Below are 25,174 nucleotides of genomic sequence, written 5' to 3' on the forward strand. Positions count from 1 at the left end.
ACACCTCCAAGGACGGGGCATCCACAACCTCCCTGGGCAGCCTGTTCCAGGGCCTAACCACTCTCCTAGTGAAGAACTTCCCCCTAACATCCAACCTAAATCTTCCCTCTTTTAACTTAAAACCATTTCCCCGTGTCCTGCTATTGTCAGCCCTTTCCAAGAGTTTACTCCCCTCCTGGGAGTAAGTTCCCTTCAGGTATTGAAAGGCTGCAATGAGGTCACCCCGCAACCTTCTCTTCTCGGATGTGTCCTTCTCTGGATCTATAGTGCCTGAATAAAAAGCTGAAGTAGTTGAACCGTCCGACTTACACAGCTCATTACACACCATCGCGTCGCCGCAGCTCACTCTACCTGCTCCCCCTCCGCCCCATCACAGCGCACGGCCGCGCCTTCCCGCCGCTGTGAGGTACGGGGCGGGGCGGGACGGGGCGGGCCTCGGAGGCCGCGTCACGTGGTGCGGTGCCGGGAGCGGGGCCGCCGCTGCGCAGAGAATGTGAGTGAGTGCGGGGCGGGGCAGTGCGGGGGGATGGGGGCTGTGCCGCCGTGTGGTGCTGGATGTGTCCGATACCCCCGGGAAGGGGCGCAGCGCTGCCTCCCAGCCGCCATAGCGCTCTGCCTTTTCTTCCTTGTCCTCCTCCAGCCGTGAGGAGCGGGCGCTGTTGGCTCTCCTCCATTCAGGCCCCGCCAGGCCGTGCTTGGCCCCTTCCGTTCCGCCGGGTTCCCCCTCACTCGCTGCTGGTGGCAGCCCGGCGAGTTGTGGTTCCTGCGCTGCGCTGTGGCACCGTGTGGGGTGGTTCCATCCCGTCTCTGTGGGGTATAACGCTGTGAGAGCGGGGCCGTGTCAGCGCTGATAGGCCCTATCTGCAGCGTGCAGCTCCTGGTCCTGGCTACATTTATACAAATAACTGTTTGTTTTTGTACTTATTGCCATAGCTGTTAGAAGGGCAGTTACTACCAGTTATGAGACAGGACGCTAAAAACATGTATCACAGAATTATCAAGGTTGGAAAAGACCAAGAAGATCATCTAGTCCAACCATTAGCAATACTTCCCGGCTAGATCTTGTATTACTTTGTTCCACAGAATAGAGAAGGAGCTTAATGTATCCATTGCTTCCCCCTAGAAGGTGTTTGGCTGCTATCTGCCTTATCGCAGAGGTTCAAAAAGAGCTGATGTTTCACAGCTGAATTGCTTTTGCTGCATGAAAAATGCTTTGTCTGTTTGACAACACGCGGCAGATAAATTTAGGAATACGGGGAAAATGCTCTGGATGTTGCTTTTAGCATTTCTAAGTGATGAAACCAGCAGCAACGTGTCACGTGGCTCCCGAGTGAATCTGGAACAGGTTTTTTCCCAGTGAAGGAAAACACGGAATTCATTAATTTCTAGTGAACTTGGTTTCGAAGGAGAGATACTAGAAAGTCTCCTGACAGGAAAATCCATGAAGGTTTCTGTTTTTGTCTGTGCTGTGCTACAACTGTAGCAGAATTCCTATTACATGAATTTATATGAGCCAAAATGACTTTTTGATGGTAAGCCTGCGTAACTAGAATGATCTGCACCTATGAAAGGAGCGTGTGTGGATAAATGCCTTTCTCTGTATGTATAGATACACCTGCACAAAGGCAATACGTAATAAGAACATTAGGTTGTTCCACCTGGGGAGCTGGTTTATATTGCACCATGAGAAGTGATGTGAGCTTTGTCTCCAGAGGAGGAAACAGTGGATCTTGGTAATGTCATTGTATCTAATGTTACAAAGCTTGTTGTAGCTGACAGCTGTGTCCGACCTCTTCCTTGCATACGTATTAAATAAAAGCAGGATGGTTCACTATGTTTAAAATCTTTGTGCTTTTTCTTGCATTTATTTCTTCTTGTTTTGTTGATTCTGCCTTCCTTGGCCCCTCTCAAAGTTTCAGGCCAATAGTACGGGCGTGTTGCTGATGCTTCCTGTGTAAAACTCCTTTTGCTTTAAAATCACAGTTTCTGTTTTGTTCTTTCTTGGGTATAAGGCTTTGTACTGAGTTTGTTTCTTTGTAGATGAATAGTGATGGTCTGCTGGGCTTTATCTGCAGTCTGAACCAGTTCATGCTCAGGATCAGATGTTCGCCCTTTTCATCCTTTACATGTTTCTAGTGCTGTGGTTTTGTTTTTTGTGTTTGATTTGACCTAACTCCAAAGAGCAGGACGTGCCGTGCAGGTAGATGGCAGCTGTATTACCCTCAGTGGAAATGAGAAGCATTTCTCCTGTCTGTTTGTAGTATCTGGGCTTACCTCGTAGCACAGGTGTTGAGGAGCAGGGCGATGGGCTGGGTTTTGTTTCACATCAATGTGAATCAGTTTTAGAGTGAACTTTTAGATGTTTAGAGGGGGTTTAAGGAGAATCTTCAAACTAGAGCTGTAGTAGGAAAAGACGGCTATATTTTGTTTGGACTACAGTCCGAATGATGAAAATATTTACTTAACAACGTGACTTTTCAGTAATCTGAACTCATAGTATTTTATGGCTGTCAAGCCCGCCGGGGAGTTTGTCACAGTAAAAATAGCAGTTCTGTGCTTTGCTCTTGGTTAGCACCAAACTGAAGGATTCTGAGAATGTTTTGGTCAGACCTTTATCTTGAGTAGGTGACAAATATGCAGACACGTGGCAGCCGAGGAGCAGCACAAAGCAACACAAAGGGCTCCTGCAGGGCCGTGCTGGAAGTCTGTGCCTTTTGAAGTGGGTGGCATAGCTCAAAAAAAGAAGAATAAATGCTTCATTGTTTTAAGTCTTGTTAGACCTCTAGTGAACGGAGTAGAGGCTGAGAAAGAATGTTCAGAGAGCTGGAAGTGAATTGCATTAACTAAATAACTAATTTGTTTTTCTTTATATGTTTGTCATTTATAATCAACTACATGAAGTGTTTTTGGCACCCACTTCTGTTTGCTCCCAGTAGTAGGAAGGATTTACAGTACATAGTGTTGCTGCAGTCGTGGTGTAAAGCCTTCCCACTCTCACATGGTTATGGTGCTGCGTGCAGGTTGTTTTTCCTTGGTGTGTGTATGTTAGAAGTATTAAAACTGGAAAAGAAAGACTGTCAGTAGATAGGGAAAGCTTTAAAAAGTGAGACTATGTACTATTTGGCAATCTGAACGATGTGGTATGGCAAGAAGTTGGGGTTTCCACGTAGCCTGTGTTTAAATTGGGTTGGCTTTTAAATTCTAGCAGTTCTCGTCAGCTGTTTTGTGGGGAAAAATGTAGCTGCGTCAGTGGCAAAATAGAAAAGTCAGAGGTTTGGGCACACGGATGTAAGAATATTTGGAGGTGGTGATACCAACATTGCAACGTGGTGTGTTGTGGAAGATGGCGTTACTTAAATATCATCAAAAGTTTCAGTTACTTCTTTGAAATATTATCTTGACATTAAAAAACAAAACAAAACAAAGTCTGACACTGTTGATTATCATTTACAACAATCATTTTGTGTTGTGAGAGGTCTTACCTCTGCTGTGTAGTTACATCAGGAGAATTAGAATCTGTTTCTTAAGGGTCCTGGCACAGTAGAGTTCTGCACTCAGGGTCTGGAGTGGAGTGGGTTTCTGCTGCTGCCTTTCAAACCAAGCTTAGAACACAACAAAAATGCAGTGAATTTCCTTTCATTGTAGCAGATGAGTTTATTCGTGTTCTGTTCTACTACAGTTGCTTTAAAAATGCAAGCGGGTTCTTCCTCAAGTGCTGTGCTGAGCATAAATGCAGCTTAATGAGAGATCCAGAGATTATGGCATTGTAAATTTGATTTGATCAGTTGTTTAATGCCACATATTGCCCAGTGTGAACTGCCATAGTGGTGTCTGCTGCTTTTGCTGATGTTTAAGGAGAGGCTGGGCTGTAGGTGGGCTTTTCTTCTGCTCAGCCCTCTGCAGGTTTCCTAGTTCCATTTGCTCTTGCAGGCTCACGCAGTTCAGAGGTGATTTCCCCGACTTTTCCATGTGTTGGCTTACTTTGCTGCAGTGCGATCGATTTATTAGCAGTACTCTGAATACTCAATGAAAACTGCTTGCTTGAAAAGAATCCTGAAAACAATACGTGTAGCAAAGGTGAGAGGCCTGAGAGCCAAGGCTCTACCCAGGTGTCTTTCGTTGTTTTTCCAGGGTTTTGTGCCTGAAAGTGTAATAACTGTAAGTGAGTCAGGACACCGAGAAGATGTGTAGAGCACTCAGGAATTGTACATAACAAATAGTCTGTCCAGGGCTGTGGGAAGGAGGTTGCAGAGTCCTGCTTCTCATGATGCTTGTCTGGATTATCCATAGAAATCCTTTTTTTTTTCTTTTCTTTTTTGTCGTAGGCCAGTTAATGTATACATATAGACCAGTTCAACATTGTCTTTTCTTCTCATTTCAATTGTTTATCTTCAAGAATTTGCTGTTTGGGTTTTTTTGTTGTTGTTACTGTTTTAAGAGAGCACTGAGCCTGAGGACACGATAGTATGTGTGTAGTATGTGTGTAGTATGTGTGTAGTATGTGTGTAGTATGTGTGTAGTATGTGTGTAGTATGTGTGTAGTATGTGTGTAGTATGTGTGTAATGCAGTTGTGTTTTTCTTTCAGTCTTTCCAAACCGTGTATGGTGTTGGATTTGAACAAGAGTAGAAACAGAGTGAACTTGACGTCTCCTCGAGTGAGAAGCGATAATGCAACGAAGACAAGGCAGAGTCAATGCCGGACTGCTTTTGCTGCTTTACCAGATTTCCCAAGTAGGACTTCAGAACATTCCATCCGTTACCCTCGCAGTGCTCGTACTGAATATTTTTTTCTTTCTGAATCCCGTGAGGCCGCTGCATGAGGCGTGTATCAGTGTGAAGGAAGCTTTCTACAGGCGGGACTGGCAGCGTTTACTGCTTTCACCTCTCCACCACGCTGATGACTGGCATTTATATTATAACATGATTTCCATGCTTTGGAAGGGAATAATGTTGGAAAGGAGACTTGGGAGTATGTGGTTTGCATACATAATTGCAGTGTTTTCAGTGCTGACTGGAATTGTCTACGTGCTGCTGGAATTCATCCTTGTGAGGATTCTGGACGATCCTTCATATGAAATGAGTTGTGCTGTGGGCTTCTCGGGTAAGTTGGTCCAAGTTAAATACAAAAATAAATAATTATGGATAATATATGATGTTTGCTGGATGCAGTAAATGGACAGGTGTACATCTGGGTGCATCTGTGTGCATTATGTCACTGAAGTAATCATTTCTGAAATTTAAAGCATGTTCTCCTTGTGTGCTGAGTTCTTGTGAGCAGCAGCCTGTGTGTGCGTGCTCTGTTCAGGCAGTCAATTGAAGTAGCTCTGACAGGCTTAGTGTCTGTAGTTGATCTTTCTAAACCTTCAGCATTCTCAATGTGACCTTCAACATATGTAATTTCAGTCAGAGCAAGTGTCATATATGTAGAACAGATGTTAAAGAAGAAATGAGTATTTTCCTGGCAATAACTATTTCTTTAGGAGCCAGATTGGATATGTATTTATGACCCGCTCATTTTTCATCTCATAAGAGTTTTAGGATGCCTGAATTTATTTCCTTATTTTGCAACTGGATGAAATGGACCAGGCCCTTTTTCCCATAGCAGGAACCTGATGGTACAGCGGGTCTAGGCCCTTCTGGTAGGCTGCTAATAAAACTTGAAGCTGTACATAGGATATTCTGGTGGGCCAAGGGAGGATTGGACATGGGAAAACTCCTGAACTATGTCCTGCTATCAAATATTTCTGCTCTCAAGTAAATGTGTAGTTCCTGAATAAGGTCTGTCAGCAGCAATAAATGTAAGCATATGTATGTTCAAAGGAACTTCTGTCTGTACTATCCTAAAACAAGAATGCTTACCTCACTGGATAGAGAAAGGAGTTTTGCTGTCTTGTGTTCTCCATGGTGTTAGAATAGGGGGAAATCTTTGTCATGTATCTAGATATAGTATATCTTTATTCATGTCCAACTCAACTGCCTTTTCCATATTTAAGTATTTTACTTTTCCCTATTTTTTTTTTTCAAGTGATTGCATTTTCTCCTGAGAATTCCATAACCTTTTTTGGATGTTCTGATAAGTAATGCGAATTCATCCTGTCATATTGGCTTTTATTTGCATGATAAAACAGTTGCAATCAATTAGAAATAAATTACTGTGATTAAAGGTGGTTTATCTCATTTCTTTTTGCAGAAGCAAGTGATTCTGGAGTCTATGTAAGATGATTTTTCCATTAACTCAGACTTTTTGAGCGTACTGAGCTTCACAAATGCATTTGTCTTGTTTTCAGTTGTGGCTTTTCTCAGCTCACTGAATGTTTTGAGTTCATTAAGTTTGTCCCTTATTACAAATAGAACTCCCATTTATGTATTGTTGTGTTTTGTTTACTTGAATAACTACAATAAATAGTTGTATTTTAAAAGGAGTTTTGAATTGGTTACGTTACACAAATTTCTAATTTCAATCCTTATGTGGCTGAACAGTATCCCTGAAAAACAACAAAACCAAAACCAGAGCCGTTGTTCCGACATGCAACAGTATTGCTTTCTGGTGCTGTGCAACTGCATGATGTTCCAGTTTCAGTAGCTGTCATTTCAGCAATTAAATCATAATAATAATTTCTTTATTGTTTGGGCACAAGTGCTTCTCTGCTAACGTTATTTTATTCTTGTTTGCAGGAGTCTTGTTTGCTTTGAAAGTTCTTAACAACCATTACAATCCAGGAAGAGTCAGCAGCGTCCTTGGATTTCGGATACCCAGCAAGTATGCTTGTTGGGCAGAGCTGGTGGCCATTCATTTCATTGCCCCAGGGTAAGTGCATGTAGGACTTCCAAGTCAGTAGGTGAAATGTCTGTGGGGTGTAAGGAGCCCTCCCTTTTCCTCCCTGGCCTGTGCCCAGCCATGGCAGTGCCATTTTTCCTTCATTTCCACTGGATTTCTGGAGTTGTAGTTGCAAATCATCTGTTCCCTTATATAACTTATTATAAATTATTACTGTCAGCAACATTAGAGAATGTATATGAAAGAAACCCACCGAATTTACTAACTGCCAAATTGCAATTCATAAACAATTTGCTGCTTTTCAGAAAGATTAAAGAGAGGAGCAAGGCTGACATACTAATCATCAGATGCTCTGATGTGGCAGGTAGAATGTTCCCTAGACCAGAATGCAAATCCAAATATTACTTATTTTGAGCAGTGTTTATATTGCTTTATCGTTCGCTGCCTGACTGACTGAAAGAAGGAATCCCAAGTTAAAAGACAAATAACAGTGGAGCATATCTCTTCAAATGCAATTTGAATTGTCAGCTGAAATCACTCGCATGATATTAACACAAGTATAAGCTCGGAAATGTTGATGCATTCATTTCATTCTTCTGATAAACAAAATGTTTTAGCACTAGGTAGTTTTTACTTGATATGTTTAATAACATTTGTTACTATTAAAGAATAGTGGAAATTATCTGAAGCAAATCCATGAGCATATAGTGTATCTAATTGGTAGAGGAAGGAGGTTGGTGGTTGGATGTTATTATTGGGTTTGTTATTTTTTGTTACTGCAGACGTATTCTGGAGTTAGGAAGTAAATATAAGGTATACAAATAATGTTAAGAATGTCTTCATAATTTGCATGGAAGCTGAGGCTGCTGCCTCGTCTAAGCAACCCCTAATTACATTCAATTCTGAAACCTAAGGCAATTTCACAGCACTTAAGTATTAACAGAGGCCATAGAAATCAAGGAGCAGGCTACAGAAATTAATGTCTCAGAACATAGTATGTTTAATTAGTAACCAGCAACTGCCTTGAAATGAACCGCAGTAATTGGCTCTCAGGGCAGTGCTGTTACATCCTCATCTACATGCTCAAGGCATGTTACCATTTTTGAGGTGCCTGATTAAATGGTGTTCCTTTGTAGATCAGGGTGTGACATTTTGCTCTGAATAATAAGAGGTCAGTAACTGGCTCAGGGTTCTGTCCCATCAGACACAAGGTATGTTTGTGCAACCCTTAGCAGAATGATTTATCACAGGTTGTTGAGAAGTAATACACAGCCAGTTCAAAACTTTTTTGCCTGTCAGATCTGTGACAGCTGTTGTAATTCAGAAAATATAAATTTCTTAGTTAAAAATTTACTAGATTAGTTCTAACCTTTAGTTCTGTTCTATGTTTCTGTAGCTGTTTCTAAGTAAATGTTGGATTGAGCCAATTTGATAGACTCATCTTTGGCAAGTTAAAGTGCTTGTAGAGTTGGTAATATAAAACAAACAAAAAAAAAAGAGATAACCTTGTGAACTGAGAACATGCTCACCTGGAGAACAGGAGCACAGGAGTGTCTACGTTCTGTGACAGAGGTGCTGATCGCTGTAATACGTATTCATAGGTGACAACTGAAAACAAAATTGTAACGTACAATGGGTCAACTGTGAGTAATAGTTGCTTCCTTTCTGATGAGGTCAAGGATCTGCAGGAACACACCTTCAAAGCAAATCAAAGAAGAGGCCAACATAATAAAACACATGAGAGGTGCTGAGCCACCTGCTAGGTTAAGCCACTACAGCACGATGAAATTTTGAAGCAGAGGCTCTAAATTCACGTGTGACTACATGCTAGGGTTAATTTGAAATAAATAATTTTTACAACTAATAACAATTCATCCCATTATCTAAAGATATCCACTATTTTTTTCAAAACCAAGTTGGTCTAGATTCCTGTACTATGTCCCATTACTTATTTCTTTGCTTGCTGAGCGAATGTTTACCTGTTAGTGTAGCATCACAGTAGGAGATACATGAAAATAAGTTCTTGTCACAGAAGACTGCAGCAGTGGCTAAGCTAAGGACATGCCATTGATGCTAAATAAGTGGCTTTGTTCTGTTCATGAGTGATGATTCCCACCAGTCTTTCAGGTTTGCTGTTAGGAGGAAATTACAGAAGTGAAGTGATACAGGCTTCCTTGTTCTTCTTTCATGTGCTCTGTCAGGTGAGTGATGCCACAGGATGGAAACCAGTCAGGATAAATGTGCCAGCAGTGAGGAGGTTACTTGGATTCTGCATAAGAACACTGGGACTGTATTCATGTTAAAAGATAATATTGTGAGAGGCTTGTAAGCGTTGTGTCAGAACTGGAGAGCTGAAGAGTAAATGCTGTCATATGGTTTTCATTTCAATGATACTGATTTTCATGGAAACTACACAGCCAAGTGAAGGACTGTACTTAATTCTGTTTGGAAGATTTTTCTTGAGTAAAGTGCACATCAAGTTGATGGCAAATTTCTTCAGGAAATGGCATTTAGACATATTGCATAATCATCATTAGTATGAAGTGAATGGTTTAAGTAATATCTCTGGGGAGATCCGCATTTTCTAACAAAAATTAAATGAGGCTTCATTTGAATTTCTTTATATCCAAGAGAACATTAGTTAATATTGATAAAGCTTGTTCACATTTAGAGGGGGAAAAATGTGATTTAAAAGCCCCATTTCTGCTCCCATTCAGATTTCAGTTTGTCTTTATACAAAGTGAAGTTGTAACACAAACAAAATAAATCTGTGAGTTTTTCTGAACCGGCAGGAGAAAAGGTGATGGTTTATCATGCTCTTGCAATCAGGAGAATGTTTTTGTCCAAAAGTATAACAAGTCAACTTATAAAAACAGACTTTGAAGTCAATGTGTTACTATTCATGGGAACAAAGTGAAGATATTCTTTTGGAATCATGTGACAGCGGAGGTTGCTTTATGGCTGATAATATATCTAAGTTACATTCTTTATTCAAAAAGTATAAAATAGGAGTACCCTCAATTTCCTGAACTTGATATGAGAGCGAAAGGAGTGTGTTTGGAGAACACCTTCCTACAACTTCTGTGCTTTTATACAATAGGTTGTATTTGTGCCTTTCAGCCAAAATGGCATTTAATTCCACACTGTGCATATAGTTCTGCCTTATGAAAACATTTACAGTTTTGTCATTAACTTCAGTGTCAGCAGATAAAACTTGTAGGCAAGAAATCCATTATGCAGATTTCTTAAAGAGGCGATCTACTTGTAGCTGAAATGCTGAGTCACAACTTGAAGCAGAGATTGAGCACCTGGTGGGCAGGCTTTACAATCTGATTCACTGCCTGCACCAGGCTCTCTCCCAAAGCTCTTCTAGCCAGTCCCTTCTCATTTGTATAGCTGACAATTTCTGTGATACATTCAGAACTCCTTACTTGTCTTTACTGTATCCTATCCTGTCCTTTTCTGCCACTGTGTCAAGGCTGCTTTAAATTATAGTGTTGTCTTTTGTGACTCTTCCAGCCTCTCTCAGCTGTTCCTTTAGTTTGCAGTGCACTGTGGTATGAATGTTGCAACAGGTCTGCTTTTAGGGTTTGTAGAATAATATGAGTTGGGGGGGACCCTTGAAGGCCATCTAGTCCACCCCCTGAAGTGAATGTGGACACCTACAGCTCCATCAGGTGCTCCGAGCCTGCTGTGGCCAGGCCTTGGTTATCTCCAGGGATAGGGCTTCCATAGTACAATGATACGGTGCTGTATTTATGCTTTCATTTGAAACTGTAGTTCGTTTTGGTAGCTCCTACTGGGACATTTCAGTGTAATTCTGTGGGTCTCAGTTTTACAGATTAAAATGAGTTTCCTGCCTTGAGGACTTCACTTGAAATGCTTGTAGGGAATCAGTGTTCTGTCCTTTACACAACCAGTTGAGGTGATCTCTCCTTTTAGCTTCCCGCTTCTTCAAGATATGTTGCATGCTTGTCTGCAACTTGTATACACGCTGGTTTTAAGATATTTATGAAGAAAGAAAGAAAACACAGCACTTCAGTTCAAGTTGATAGTTGCTCAGTTCAATCTGATTATGCGCACTGTTATTAGACATCACAGAATGAGGAAATTAATTTGGATAAGGAGTTCTGTACATTGGACTTCTGTAAACTGCACATCTGGGTTTAATGGAATAATTAACACTAATATTAGAAAATAGATTGACTAGGTCAGATCAGAAAGTAACAAGCATTTACATTACCCTGTGTCCTTGTCACTTTTCTATGCTTGGTCACTTACGGACTTTCTGGGTTACAGTATTTGCACTTTCATGTTTCTTACCAAAGAAGTCTGCCTTTCTATCGCTAATGAGATTTTACTTTTTTCCCATAGGACTTCTTTTGCTGGCCATCTGGCAGGGATTCTTGTTGGACTGATGTACACAATGGGTCCTCTGAAAAAGATCATGGAAGCCTTTGCAGGTACCTGCTTTGGTTGGTAAAATCTGCATGAGGCATTGGGGCTCTGAAAAACTAGTATGTCTTGCATACAATTGCAGACATTCGTGCAGCTCCAGGAGATTTTTAGGGAACTGAAAATAGAGTGACTGTTAAACTGATTGCAGAAGGAAAAGCTCACCTTCTTGTTTTACTCATTTGTGTTAAAGGCGGCTTTCAGGTGTGATGTTTTTGCTTCAAGGAGTGTTTTTACCACTCTTTTAAAGCTATGTATTTGAGGTAAAGTGCTCTGTATAAGATGTCAACCAAAACCCTGCTTTAAATGGAGTATGAAGCAAAAGAAATATGTCAAACACAGTATATTCCCATGTTGGGTTTCTGTTGCTTGTATTGGTTCATGTGGAAATGTTCAAATTTAGGGAGAAGTTGAGGGATGTTTGGGAAATTGGTACAAGATTCCAAGTTCTGTGATGCTGAACTGATGCAGGTTTTTGTGTTGTAGAAACAGCTTTAGAAGGTGAAAGCTTTCAATGTGTTTATATACTGACATCTATTTTTAACTATAGCTGTGCTAATTATTATATGAGCATGCCTTTAAACTCCAGGGTTTTACTTAGAAGTCTGCTGCAACTGTGTGCGAGGCTTGGTTGTCACAGTGCTTGCCTGTTACCTAATGGGTAGGGCAACTCATGACTTCATTCTAATTGTATGTGTGTTATTTTTATTTCTAGGTGGCTTTTCTTCATTCACAGACCACGACAGGCCAAGAAGCTACTACTCAGGCTATTCAGGTAAATGTTCTCACCCACTTACCTAAAAACTTATTTTGGTTTTACAAATATGAATGTAATTTTTGCTGACCAAATGGAGAATTTTGCCCGTGAGTATTTCAAAAGTATTTGATTTGTAATTCCTAACCAAATATCCCAGTGTACTTTCCTTGCAAATAGTGGCAAAGGTTGTTGTAACTTAGAAGTGCACTCACCCAGGGTTTTTTAGTAATCCAGTTCCCAAATTGAAGATACAATGTTTGACCTAAAGACCAATATAAATATAAAAGGAAATGAATGTTGTGCAACAAGATAAGATGTTCATGAAGGAGATGTAGGGTGCATGAGCTACCGGCTTCCAGCTGGCTTTCTTAGGCCAGCTACAAATGTTCACCAAGCTACAGTTTGCTATTCAGCTGCATTGCTGTGTTCTGTGTTCATAACGACCAAACCTTCATGAAGCCTACATAGCAGGATGTATGGAAAATTGAATGGTTTATATTGGAAAAGGCAACTTAATTTGCTAATGAAGGTAAGAACATGCACTTGACATTTAAATTCTCTAATCTGCTGCAGCCGTTGTACAGACACCCAACTGCTCAGGGTGGGGGTGGGTGTTAAAGACAACCTTTGGGGAACATGAACAGATCCTGAACTGTCCTGTACTTCTTTTCCAGCTCTTTCTAACTAGCAGCAGCATTTCATGTAGGGTAGAACAATACACAGGCAGCTGAGAAGTTGTTGGGCACTGACAAAGAGGAAGTCTGGTTCTTGTATGGCTTGAGCAGTCCCCAGAGCAACCAGAGCAGTGCTGCTTTGAGTTGGTGCGCATGGAAGGGAGATAAAGGAGCAGTGTTAACATGAGTTATCCCATCTTCCAAGCTCGGCTTTAGATGTAACAATGTTTTTCTAATAAATTCTCTTTTATCAACTGAATTGTAATTGTAAAACATGCATATTTTTAATATATAGCCTTTTTTTTTTTTCCTTGTGTATATTCTTCATAATTATCTTTCATCCTATTCACAGAAGTCTTTGAGGAAGAGTTCACCTTTTGCTTGTTGTCTGATACGTGTGGCCATCAGTGAATCAGGAAAGCTCTCTGTAGTGTTGCGGGTTCACCACATGCATACAGTACAACCTTGATTAATTGTTTGCTCTTTGGTGTTGCTGAGTTATTGCTGCCTGACTTTAAATATCAATTAAAATAAGAAATAAATAGATAACCAGCATGGATTCCTGAAACAGTACAAGGAAACAGCTTTAGAAGGAAAAAATATTTCAACTGTAATTTTAACACAGTAATTGGTGACTGAATTAGGTTTTCTCCAAAGGCAGTTCATGAATAAAATATTAGGATACTTATTGTGATTAATAGGAACACCTTGAACGTGTCGATGTTACCGAATTGTTTCTCATCATAAAACAGAAGGTTACAGCTTTGTCAGCACTTAAAACTCGAGGGCAGCGCACAGCATCACTTTTACCACATTTTATGGTAAACTTAAAAGATGACATCCCTTTTTTTTTTCTTTTTTTTTTTTTTTTAATCAGATAAAGCCAGGATTTTTATAGTCTTCATGCAGGCAGTTTTGAAGCCTGCAGAAAATAAATGTGTAACTGAGAAGGCATTCATTCAGATTAACATATAATGTAGAGGGGAAGAAGAGGAATAAAGACGGCATCCAAAATGTGTATGTGTGCCAACTAAGTGGTATCCTGCAGTTGGTTTTATGTTTCTCTGCAGAATTGTCTCTTAAATATAGCCACTGTGACCGAAAGGCTTTTCAAGCGTGTTAAAAATATGACTAATTTATAGAGATTTACAAGTACGTGTTCAGCATTTTCTAAGCAGACAAATGGCAGATAGCTGAGAAATGGCAGAAGTTCAGGTTGCAGGAGGGCAATACCAAATTTTTGCTGAGCTTTTATGGAGATCCTCACAGTGTCAGTTGTTGTCTGTTCCCAAAAGGGCAGGATTGCATTTTTTGTGTGTCCACCTGTAATGTGCATGTGCTCATATAAAAACATGTGCAGACGTGTGTATGAAACCAATTACATCTCGGTTTGTAGTCTGCGCTTGTTAGTCTTCCTTACAGAAATTCTGCATGGAATCTGCAACTAGTGAGATAATATGTGAGTCTTACTGATGCTGTTGATCTTAAGAGAGTAGGAGGTGGGATGCTGTTGTTTCATGCAGAAACATTGCTGTGAGGTGAGGTGCACATGGAAAAGCCTGAAGCCCATGTGGTTGTACTGTTACCATTGGGTGACTGAAGGCCCAGTACTGGCAGTTACATGTTGGGAGCTTCTCTTCCTTTTCATTTTTCATTTTAAAGGAGCTGATGAAAACTGTCTTCCCATTTATTTGAAACTTGAAATGATGGCAATGCTGCAACATCTGTAACAATGCTGTACCACTGGGGATCCTTGCTATATCTTCATGGTTACTGTTCTTCTTACTTCAATTCTCCTGGCTCCTGAGCATTTTTTTTTTTTTTCTTTTCCAAATTAAACTGATTTGTGGAAGAAAGACAATGTAAAGATAACATCTGCTTTCACCCTCTCCTACTGAGTAGCAGCTGATCATTTTCTTTGTTTTCACTTCACAGAGTATTACAGATACCCAGATGATCAATACAGAACACCGAGGAACTATTATGCCTATACAGGAGGGCTCACTGAAGAAGAACAGCTTGAAAGGGCAGTGCTAAACAGTCTGAATGAAAGAGGTAAGGATTTCATTACGTGTAATCTCTCAGGTCATGGTTCATGTTGAGGTGGGAGGAATGGGAAGGCTGTGCTGTTCACTGTTCATGTTCAGGATTCAGACATCTCCTCAGAAATGACCAAATGTTTCCAGGTGGAATTTTCAGAGAGCACAACGTGAGGATGCAGTGTTGTTCTTCATGTAACTGTGTGTGTTAGGAATTGCTTGTTGTTAATTGCTGCTACTACAGGAGAAGAAATGCTTTTATAACAAACAGACCTTAAGTAAACAAAGTTGCTGTGCCCACAACAAACAAGCCACCTCTCATTCTCAACTGTAAAATGAAACAGTGTAACAGAGAAACATGGGAGCAATGTAGTAATTTCTTGACCTTGTCCTCTTTCGCCCTGAAGAAAGCTCATACAAGAACTAGCTGAAAGGTGGGGGGGAGAAAATGTCATTTAGGAATAAAAATGCTGTTTGTTTTAATTGCAATTTATCAGTTGAATTGATAGCAAATATATTAATGGAGATATATTTTATTTTTCTGTAATCCAAATGAGGTCAAGAAAAAAAATCTTGGGATATACTTCTTATGAAAACAGACGTGAAGGAAATATACCGTACATAATGGCTGGGGGTGAAGGGTGGTTTGGATGCAGCCCTAAAACAGTTGGCTTTCGTTTTGAAGCCTTAAGTCACACCGTGGAAGGAAAAGCTGTAAGTTTTTATTGGTTTCTCAAGTAACCAAAGATGTCAAATTCTGAACTCACTGTGGAGGGGTTATGCACGTAGGAGCTGATCTTACAGTAAAAGAAAGTGATGATATTTTCACTGCCATAGAATGAAGGCAGTTTGTAATAACAAGGATAAAATTGATATTATAAACAATTGATTAGTTTGTGGTGTTTGGTGCAGTGATGTTCCTACAGACATTGCTTTCGGATGTTTAGAGCAGTGCTTTAGCTTTGTGCTGCTTTTTCTTTCGTGCTGATTCAGTTTGGAAAAGGTCTGAGAGCTCAGTTTTTAAACTATTTCATAAAGCAGTTGCTTAATGTTCATCTTACCCACAGGCACGGGTCTTATTTCTAAAATGAAGTAATGCAAGGTTCGTAATTGATCATACCTGCATTAGAGCGACCCAAAGGGTGAGAGGAAATTTTTTGTGCTAATGAGCAAATAGAATATTCTTCCTTGTCGGTATGAAAATAATTAGCTGCAACGAGTGCTGCCCTTTCAACAGAAGATGTTTGTGTGCTGTTCGCTGTAGCCTGTAATTATATGGATGATGAAACAGGTACTTAACGTGACTAAAAATTACATGAAATGATTTGAAGCAGACACATTAATGGATGTAAACACAGGTACCAGAACCAAAATTCAGGGTGATTCACCCTCTTTCCCAGCTGTGACATTTAAACCATCACAGTTGTTCTGTAGCTTCACTGAGAAAAAGTTAGTGGTGATTTTTTCCTTAGTTGGACAAATGTATTTACAAGGTTTTTAGTCCACAAGATGTATCATTAGATTTGGAATGTAGATGTGCTGTATCAAATTGCTGTGTTAGTATCCTGCCAGGCTAGAGAAGTCATCTGTGGCACAGCCCAGAATGTCCTGCTATCACTTGTTGTCCACAACTTCAAACTAATTTGTAACAAGGTGTGCATCGAGTTCAGTCTCGGTTATTTTTATACAATCCCATGCATGAGTTACCTAAACCCAGCATGAAGGTACAGCGTTTCTGCTTGTTCTGTAACTGAACTGCATGGTTGTACTATGGAGCTAGAATATATGGCTTTCCGTTCCGGTTTAATCCTCATATTAGCAGCTGCCTTTAATGTAACCCCAGTACGCCCTGGCTCTGCTCTGTTGTTTCCTTTATATTCTGCTTGGAAGAATATCTTGATTGGTGTGGGATGTGGGTTTGCATTTTTGTGGTGGTGGGCGCTGGGTTGTTTTTGTGAGCTGAACTTCCAAGTTTGTGGTTTTCAGTCTCAAGAATGTTAAGAATCCGTTGCAGACTCGTGTCTCTGCACAAAGGAGTGAGTTTTCCTCTTAAGTTTATAAACGTGTAGGTGATTGTGTTCTGTGTGTTAAAGTGAAATGCCTATAAATATGCGTATGTAGATTGTCCTCTTATATGTTATAGTGCAAATATCTAGATGTGCATTTCTTTTATTCTAATTTATATTAAGAAGAAGTTTGAGGCCCAGCACAGGCTAACCTGAGGTCCATCTGTGATGTGGGTATGAAATGTGTAGGCACCTGGCTTGCCAGTTCTCTGAATTTCCTGTTTCTGTTTCCTTGTATTGAGACCAGGCTTTTCAATAGTACCCAATGAAATGTGCTAAATCCATTGAAGACTGCAGGAATTATGAAGCAGAAATGCTGTATAATCCCATTCTATTTGCTACTGTAGGACTGCTAGTCATCGCATTTGACTGATGGCTTTCTGTAGAAATGTCTTGTAATAAATTCTGTGCTCAAGTGTGCAGTGCATGATACCAGACTGAAGCACGTTTCCAAAGACCCGTGCTCAGATTGCTGCCTTGATTCTTTAAGTCCAACTTTTTGTACTGTTTTTTTGTAGGTGATGTTTGGTCCAGCAATGTGTTCTGGGCGGAAAGTTCTCCTGAGTAACACTGCTACTAAAATAACTTTCTAAGCAGCTTCCTGGAACTGTCCCTGTGGTCTGCGATCCTGACCACCAGCACTCTGCTGGGGCAGATTTCCAGGGAGCGGGTATTGCTCGCTTCTCTCTAATTTGCCCTGTCTGTAGCGCTGTGTTAAGTTACTAATTGCAGCGTTTGACATCTGGGGATGACGACACTCGCGGTGCAGCTCATCCTTTGTTCCTTCCATCAAACACTTGGTGCTGCAGCTGGTATTTTTGGAAACACTGCCTTGTGTGGCCGACTTCCTTTGGTCTTTAGGCAACAAGTTGACAATGACGGGGCAGTTTCCAGGTGCTGATTAACGCTACAGAAGATCTGATCATATGAAAGTCTAAGTAACCGTTCATTGTGTTTGCACTGGAAATATATATTGCTTAGGACACAAAGTATCAATGTAGATCTTCATGCTAAAAAGTACACAGAATACTGTTTCTTTTCTCTGGCTTCTTAAGTATATAAGAATATCTTTGAAGGTACCACCGATGCAGCTTTCTTTTGGATCCTTTTCCTTCACACAGGTTTCAACCAACAATGAAAACAGCAAGAAAACATTTTAATAAAGAAGTAGTTAAGCCTTTGTGGCTGGTAATGTTTTCCTTGCATTCATGCTACTTCTATTCTAAGAGCTGGATCTACATATGGAGATGGTCTGTTCTTGGTGTTTTGATCCAAGTCTCAGTGATACAAATGCAAGCTTTTTTTTTTTTTTTTTTATGAACTTCAGTGGTCTCTGGACTTGTTTCCCTTTAGTAACTTGAACTTATTTATAGAGGAAGAAATGTTCCTTCCACAGTGGGTTTGGCAGGGTCACCTTGCTGGAGAACAGGCCCTTCTGCTCAACAGCTGTGGACGTAATTAGAAGAAGCTGTGTGGGGGCTGCATGAAAGTGCTTTCCTCCACCCTGGAGAAAGTGGGAGTTGCTGCGGAGTGGCTTCAGTCGTCATTGGTGTTTCCATCCATCTGCCTGGCATTCTTGGTCTTGGCGTTGGGAAAAAGATATTGTTTAGAGTTTCTTTGTTATTGTTTCTTAGTTAGGCATGAAGAAATGCACTAGAAGAAAAACAAAGTGTGTTTTTCCCCCCAAACACGATTTTAAGTGTATTAAATTCCTTGAGCACATGAACGAACCTCGTTTCCCACTAAGAGCTTCTCCAGACTAAGATCAGTGAATAATCCTAATCTTGGAATTACCCACTAATTTACTATTTTATTAACTCTTGGTGTTTTATCACCGGATTGATTCCATAGATGAAGTATAACTTGCACTTTGTTTGTTGGGACCATCTCAAAAATGCTCTCAATCTTTTCCTGCTGTCTGACTACATAAATAAGTATTTTCTAGTAGTTTTGTGGAATGCATAAATCTCCTGTTGTCTTGTTGGCCAAAACCCTGGCTCTGTCCTTACAGTCATAAGACTGTGTTCTGGTTTGCATCTCTTCTATAATAACTTTTTTTCTATTGGGAGTCTGTACATTGCATTAAAAAAAACACAAGTATCTATAATTATACACGTACGATAATTGCACAAACACTGTTGTCAATGTGCAGCAGCATACAGAGCAACTTTGTCTTTCATATTCAGTATTCCTGACGCTTTTGGAAGCTCTTGAAAACCCTACTGCCTAACCTAAAACTGAGGCCGCTACTTCAGAGAGTGGGAGGAACTGAGTGTTCAGCGCAGTGTTTCTGTGGTGGGTACAAATGCTGATTGTCTTATTTTTCTTCCTTATACCACATTTAATGCTGAGGAGTAAAATGAACTTGTTCTTCTGAATAACCAGAGCTTGTGATATGGGCTATTCCTTGTCAAGTACAGTAGTGTCCACTGACACGTATTCAGGGAAAATAAAGAGCCTGCAGTAACCATGTCCCATAAACCTTGCAGTTCCTCAACAAATTCTTCCTTTCTTGCACAAATCTCAGTCACAGGACAGCAAAAGTAAGGCAGATATAATGATCCTTAAGCCTTGTAGAAGTGTAAATTATGGTTGCAGAACATCTCCCTGACCCCACCTGGCCCTCCCCAGCACAGCTCCATGCCGTTCCTCTGGGCTCTGTCACTGTCACACAGAGCAGAGCTCAGCACTGTCCCTTTGCTCCCTGTGAGGAGCTGCAGTTGCCATCAGGGCTTCCATCAGCTCCTCTGCTCTGGGATGAGCAAACCAAGGGACCTCAGCTGCTCCTCACACCTCTTGCCCTCCAGACCCTTCTCTGCCTTTGCAGCCCTCCTTTGGATGCTCATTGATAATATCTTTATGTCCTCAGATCACAATGCCTGAAGTGTGGCCATGCAGAGCAGGGCAGGTGTATGAGCTCTTCTCATCTTTATGGCCTGAAAGTCCTGGGCTTCTAAGTGCAGAGCAGTACTTTTACTAGTCAAACTACAGTATGTATTTCATAATAAATGAAAATGTTTAGCAAAGCATTATCTGCTTTACAGTAATACAGGTTTAGTTAGACTAGTTGCAATTACAAGTCGTTCTATTCTGTTGTTGACCCTCTGTAAACTTGAGCAACAAAAGTTCTCCCAGAAAGAGAGCATTCTCCATCCGCACAGAAGACAGCTCTCGTTCACAGTGAAATTGATTATAAGATATGGTGTGCAAAGGCTTCGTGCTGTGCTCTACTTTCTGTGCTGCATCCTTTGTTTTGTCTCTCTGCTGTTGCAACTGCTTCTGAAATACAGTAAATGCAGCCTTAGAGCTCATTCGTCTTGAAGTTTTGTGCTGATGTGTCAGAAAGATTACGTTCTCTTGTTGTGCGGTTGTGGCCTAATTACCATTGTGGAACAACATGGCCTATAAATATTTTGGTTAGGTAAGGATGCTCCTTCGTTAACATTTCTGTTGTAATTAAAAAAGGCGGCAGAACTATTTTGGGTAATGGGGTAGTTTAAATATATGCAGTTACGTGTTTATGTTCCTATTTTAAAACTCACTGAAACAACACCGCTCATCAGCGTGTTGTTTGATGTACAAAAATACCTTCTTGTGAGATCTTGAAATACGTTACTACTCGTACTTTGGTGTCAGCGGATAAAGGAGCATCTTGCATCCTTGTTATAAGATCTTGTCCCGTTTCGAGTGGTTATTGGAGCTCCTTATGTTTAATGAATTGAGCGGATATTGGGGCACTCTGCCAGAACTGTACTCTGAGGTACAACCTGACCACAGATGCTCTATAGGAAAATCTCAGTTTGTGCTCAGTAGGACACATTAAACAACCATGTGTTTTTGTTTTCCAACACACGTTCTACATTTAAGACAGTAAAATGAGGGGAAATAAATGTAGTGAATGAATATGAAGTTCAGCTGAAGCTTTTTAATTCATGAAACCCATTCAGCTCATGCTGCACACCAAGTGAACTTATTTGTTGTAGACAACGAGATTACTCTTGGATTTCAAGTGAGAAACAGAACTGACCAGTGATGGGACCTGTGCTGAGCTGTAGGGCTTCCAATGCACGCTAGCTTTGTGTAGAATTCTGATCGTTATTTTCTGATGCCCATCTGCACTTGCTGCCACACATCTATATTTATAATTGTCACAGTATTAAGATAAGCCATTGAAATGCATTCAAAATGAGGTAGTGTTTGTTCCTCACTTAAATCTGATGGCTTGCTGTTCTGCTATGGAGAATTATCTCTGGTAAGTGATGGTAAGGTCCAGGGAGATCCTGTGACATTTGTCCCTTTCCAGACACAAAGTACCAGCTTAGGTTTATTCTGGGTTTGTCTCTGGTAGTTAAAGCAGAGGCGTAAACTGAAGATGAAATACGGACATATGCATTAAATTAATTTCCTGTGTATTAATGAATTTAAAAAATAATCTTTAAGGCTACTTTGTTTATCCCGAACACTGTGCGTTAGCTCAGAGAATGGTTTCTCATTTTTGTTTCCCAAGGCCCGTTGGTTGAGGTTGAGTATAACCTCAACCTTTTAATCTTCTCTTTGCTCTGTAACTTAATGTGAATTTGGAGCAGTTGCTTTGCTTTGTTTTCTCTTGCAGTGCCAGGGCAGAGAACCTTCCTTCAGCCTTGGTGAGATATTTCTGCTCACTTTAACTTACAGTTCTCTCTAGCTGACGTGCCAAGTGTAGTTTCTTTCCAAAGCTGCTTGCTGCCAACTGAGTACAGATCTGGTATGGGTCAGCATGTTGGACTGCTGTTATAAGCAAATACCCAAGAATGTTTTGCCAGAAGTGGCTGGTGAGGATGCCTAAATATTTTAACAATATGGAGCTTACTGCATGAAGTGGAGATAGTAAGAAACATGTAGTCCCAAGTTAATACACACTGGACTTCTGGGTGTGGGGGTGTTCTTGCTGTTGTTTTCCATCTTGGATTTTTAAGAGCACTTGTTGGAAATGGATAGTCCTGAAACCACTGGAATTGGAAACATTCAACGCCTCGTTTCCTTTGTGTTGTGATGTGTTGCATTGCAGGGTATATGTGCATATATTTTCTCAAGTTACAGAACAAAAGAACAATTGTTTTTCCCTGTCTTTTAGATTTTGGTGGAGCAGCGTACAACAACGAGCGGCGACCTTATGGTTTTTGGTTCCCCCCTGAGCAGCGTTCAGAAGAGGAGATGCGAAGGCAGAGGCTTCGTAGGTTTTGGAGGCAGTGACAGTGGCAGGTGCTGATGTGAACTGTAAAGTGATGTTCAGAATTACCAAAATATTCCCAAATTTATTTATTTGGGTTTCTTTGTTTTGTTTCATTTCTTATTTTACTGCTATTTGTAAAAACTGTGTAAGATTTTGTGAGCTTAGGCTCAAAATTGGATAAAAATGGGTAAAGCTGGGAATCAAAATGTGATTTTTGTCACTCCATTTTGATGCATCTTAAAGATGAAAGGGAACTGTTTTTTACCCAACTTTCTTCTCTGAACTTTTGTGTCACCTGGCTGGTATTCTCAGAAAGCAGGTTTTCTTCATCCATCACAGAGGGAAAAAAGCACAAAAACCCATAAACCCTTTTAAAATGTAACTTTAAAACTATGCAATTCCTTTCTGTATAATTTTGGTATGAGATGAACAACTCTTCTGGGATTGGGCTGTGAATTGTCACTTGGAAAGACAGCTGTGAGGACAATGGCTGAATCACAAGGGTCCAGGCTTAGACTTCTCATGGAAAGGAAGATACATAAGCCATACAGAGAATAGATTTAGTTGTTAACTTCTACTTTTTAGGCATACCTATCTTCCTTTTTAAGAATGTTTGGAAATTATATTGAATTACATTATGCATATGCTGTTTATAGAGCAATAGAAATTCAGCTGTTCAACTCTATGTTTTCTCATCTGAGGTCCAGTGAGCAGTCGTAGTAGTTTGCAGGCTGGTGGAGGAGCCTTAATACAGTTAACTTGGAAGCCTTCATTTGCTAGAAAGCATTTCTTGACTTAATTCTGGAGAAGCGGAGTGCAGACCTGGGAGCTCAGCTGTCCCTGTGCACAGCCGTCTGCTCACTGTCGTGCTGGTGGCGGATCTGCCTATAAAGTGATGTTAACCAACAACCTGGAGCTTTTTTTTTTGCATATCACTCTGAAAAACCATTCATTGCCTGGACTCATTTTTCTTGCTTATGGGGAAAAATTCTTCTGAAAGATACTCCTATAACTATTTTCAGGCCCGAGGAGGTGTGATTGAACAAAAATGATTTGATCTTTGTCTTTTGGCACAGAATTGTTTGAAACTCTTTCGCACTCCCTTAAGGTGGTGCAAGGATGAGAGATTTAATGATTTCTGTTCAGAGATGTGATCACCAACCTGTGCTATATGAAGGCTGCCTCTCTATGAAGTTACAGATTGAGTGTAAAACAGTCTAAAAGGGGGGAAAATGTGATTATGTGGTTTAAAGTTTAAATAGAGAATCCCTCCTGCTATTAATGTATGTAGGGGAAGTTTATATTTGCTGCAAAACACACAAGCTGTTCTCGCACTAACATGCCATTCTCTTTCACCTTCCTACCTATTCCTGGCTGTACGCCCAGCAGTGGCACACTGCTATTCTGGATATGAGGTTCAAGGGTCTGAGAGCCAAAAGGCATGAATGCAGTGTGACTGGATGTAATTGTTCAGGTGAAATAAGAACACTGTTGATATTTTGCACAGTGTTTTCTGTCAGTTTCTAAAACAAAGGATAAGTGATGGAGAATTATTGTGACCTTGGTCTTGTTTTTCTGTCCCTGATACGTGTGTGCCTTGCTTGTTTCTCAGTATGTTCAGCTGCTGCAGAATAAAGCAGCAGATGCTCGTGCTGTACAGTATGTTGGCTTTCTGATATGTAGTTAAATGTCAAAAAATGCACAAAGTTTGCACGTGTTGCTCAGTGTGTAATGATGCGTAAAGGAGGAAGTCGGAGGATTGTTTCCTCAGACAAAACGCGCTGGTCCAATGCTCGTGCAATTCACTGTCTAATTATTATTTTAATTAAAACCCTGCACTTTGCTACTTAGTTGAAAGAAGTAAAACAAAAACCGAAGATGAAGAGCATGACTGCAGCCACGTGAGTAACAGAGGGAGTTCCTCCTACTTACATTTTGTTGAACATTGCCATTAAATTCTGAAGGAAACCTCTCAGTGCTAATACTTCTTCAGCTGTTTTCATGTTTTCATATAAAAAATTGAAATAAAGTTGTTGTTTTTTTAATATTTCATAGCATCTGTTTCTCATTATACTAATTAAAGCATATATTTCAAAGAGAGCTGCCAGAATATCGTTAGGAATGAAGAATGGTGATGCTGAGGGGGCAGATTAATTGTGTTGGGACTATTCCTGTTTCTTTTGAACTTGGTGGAAGTTTAAGCATTGCATTCCTGGAAAGTTCCCCTGTTAGTCACACCTTGGAAACTCTTAGAGTGATTCGTTAGTAGGGCCTGACATCCACTGAGGCTGGTAGATGAAAGTCACAGGTGAATTCCAAACATTCATGTCTGCTGCTGTCACTGGTGATACCGTTCTCAATACAGGCTGCAATTTAGGTCAAAATCTGTCCTGCTTCCCTTCCACTGTTGACAACCTTAAGTGAGGTAAGTAAATATTGACAATTTTCAGCTTGTAGAACTGTTGATAAAGGAAACTTACTCTTCATAAAGGGTAAAAATCTTGTATCTCATGTAAGTTAGCTCAGGGATGAGAAAACTGGAGTGGGAACTTTCAGTAACATTTCATCTGGTGTGGGTATTTTTACCTATATTCACCTGTGCCATCTGAAGCTTGAAGCAGTGGGTTAGTGAAACACCAGATCCAGGATACACTTCTTTAAAATGCTGATTTCTGCAATAGCATCCAGCCATGGAGCAGATGCTCTTTCTGGGGCAGTAATTCCTTTACCTGCTGAAGTTTTTACCAAAGCAATTGTGTAACAGTTCTTATCATTTCAGAGGCAGATTTTTTCCTAACTGTTCTTCTCAACTGTTTTTTGAGAAATCCTTTGTCTTGCAAGCAACTGTTCCCCATTACTTTTAAGTGACCCATCTTCCCTATGGTCTTGAATGACCTTTTTCTTTCTTGCCCAGACAGCTGATGCCAGAGGGCACATAAAGCATTAAATAGAAGTCCTCATTTGCACCCTTTCTTTAAAGTATGGCAGACTGAATTCAATTAGAAGCTATTTTGGGATTGCTTGTGCAAGATCCTACAAGACCGGGCTTCAGTCTGCAGAGTGATCTCATTTACAGTGGTCTGTCTGGAACTCCAGAAGGAAAACTGCCCAGATGGACGTGGTTTGTTTCCTGAATTTGGACACTGGCAATACTTACAAAATTGAGTTATGAGGTTAATGATGTGGTCTCTT

General features: G+C 40.4%; 1 protein-coding gene across 7 annotated transcripts; it reads left to right on the plus strand.

Moving 5' to 3' along the window:
* Positions 1 to 437: 437 nt before the first annotated feature.
* Positions 438 to 24,029, plus strand: RHBDD1 (rhomboid domain containing 1). Of its 7 annotated transcripts, none has more exons than XM_085512878.1 (7): positions 438 to 501; positions 4,587 to 5,102; positions 6,677 to 6,809; positions 11,154 to 11,242; positions 11,950 to 12,009; positions 14,601 to 14,720; positions 21,884 to 24,029. In XM_085512878.1, exons 2-7 carry the CDS (start codon positions 4,670 to 4,672, stop codon positions 22,000 to 22,002), a joined length of 954 nt encoding a protein of 317 aa, XP_085369004.1. In that variant the 5' UTR covers positions 438 to 501; positions 4,587 to 4,669; the 3' UTR covers positions 22,003 to 24,029. The 7 variants fall into 7 exon arrangements, with proteins under 7 accessions (XP_085369004.1, XP_015726880.2, XP_015726879.2 ...); XM_015871394.3 differs by having other exon boundaries at positions 438 to 497; XM_015871393.2 differs by having other exon boundaries at positions 438 to 493.
* The last annotated feature ends 1,145 nt before the right edge of the window (positions 24,030 to 25,174 follow it).

The sequence above is a fragment of the Coturnix japonica genome, chromosome 12 (genome assembly GCF_054131305.1).
Source record: "Coturnix japonica strain WE chromosome 12, WE-NBRP24, whole genome shotgun sequence".
Classification (NCBI taxonomy): Eukaryota; Metazoa; Chordata; class Aves; order Galliformes; family Phasianidae; genus Coturnix; species Coturnix japonica.

Coding starts and splice junctions, on each gene's coding strand:
- RHBDD1 (XM_085512878.1), top strand. CDS start 4,670: ATGCAACGAAGACAAGGCAGAGTCAATGCCGGACTGCTTTTGCTGCTT. Junction 11,243..11,949: donor GATCATGGAAGCCTTTGCAG/GTACCTGCTTTG, acceptor TTTTATTTCTAG/GTGGCTTTTCTTCATTCACA. Junction 14,721..21,883: donor AAACAGTCTGAATGAAAGAG/GTAAGGATTTCA, acceptor CCTGTCTTTTAG/ATTTTGGTGGAGCAGCGTAC.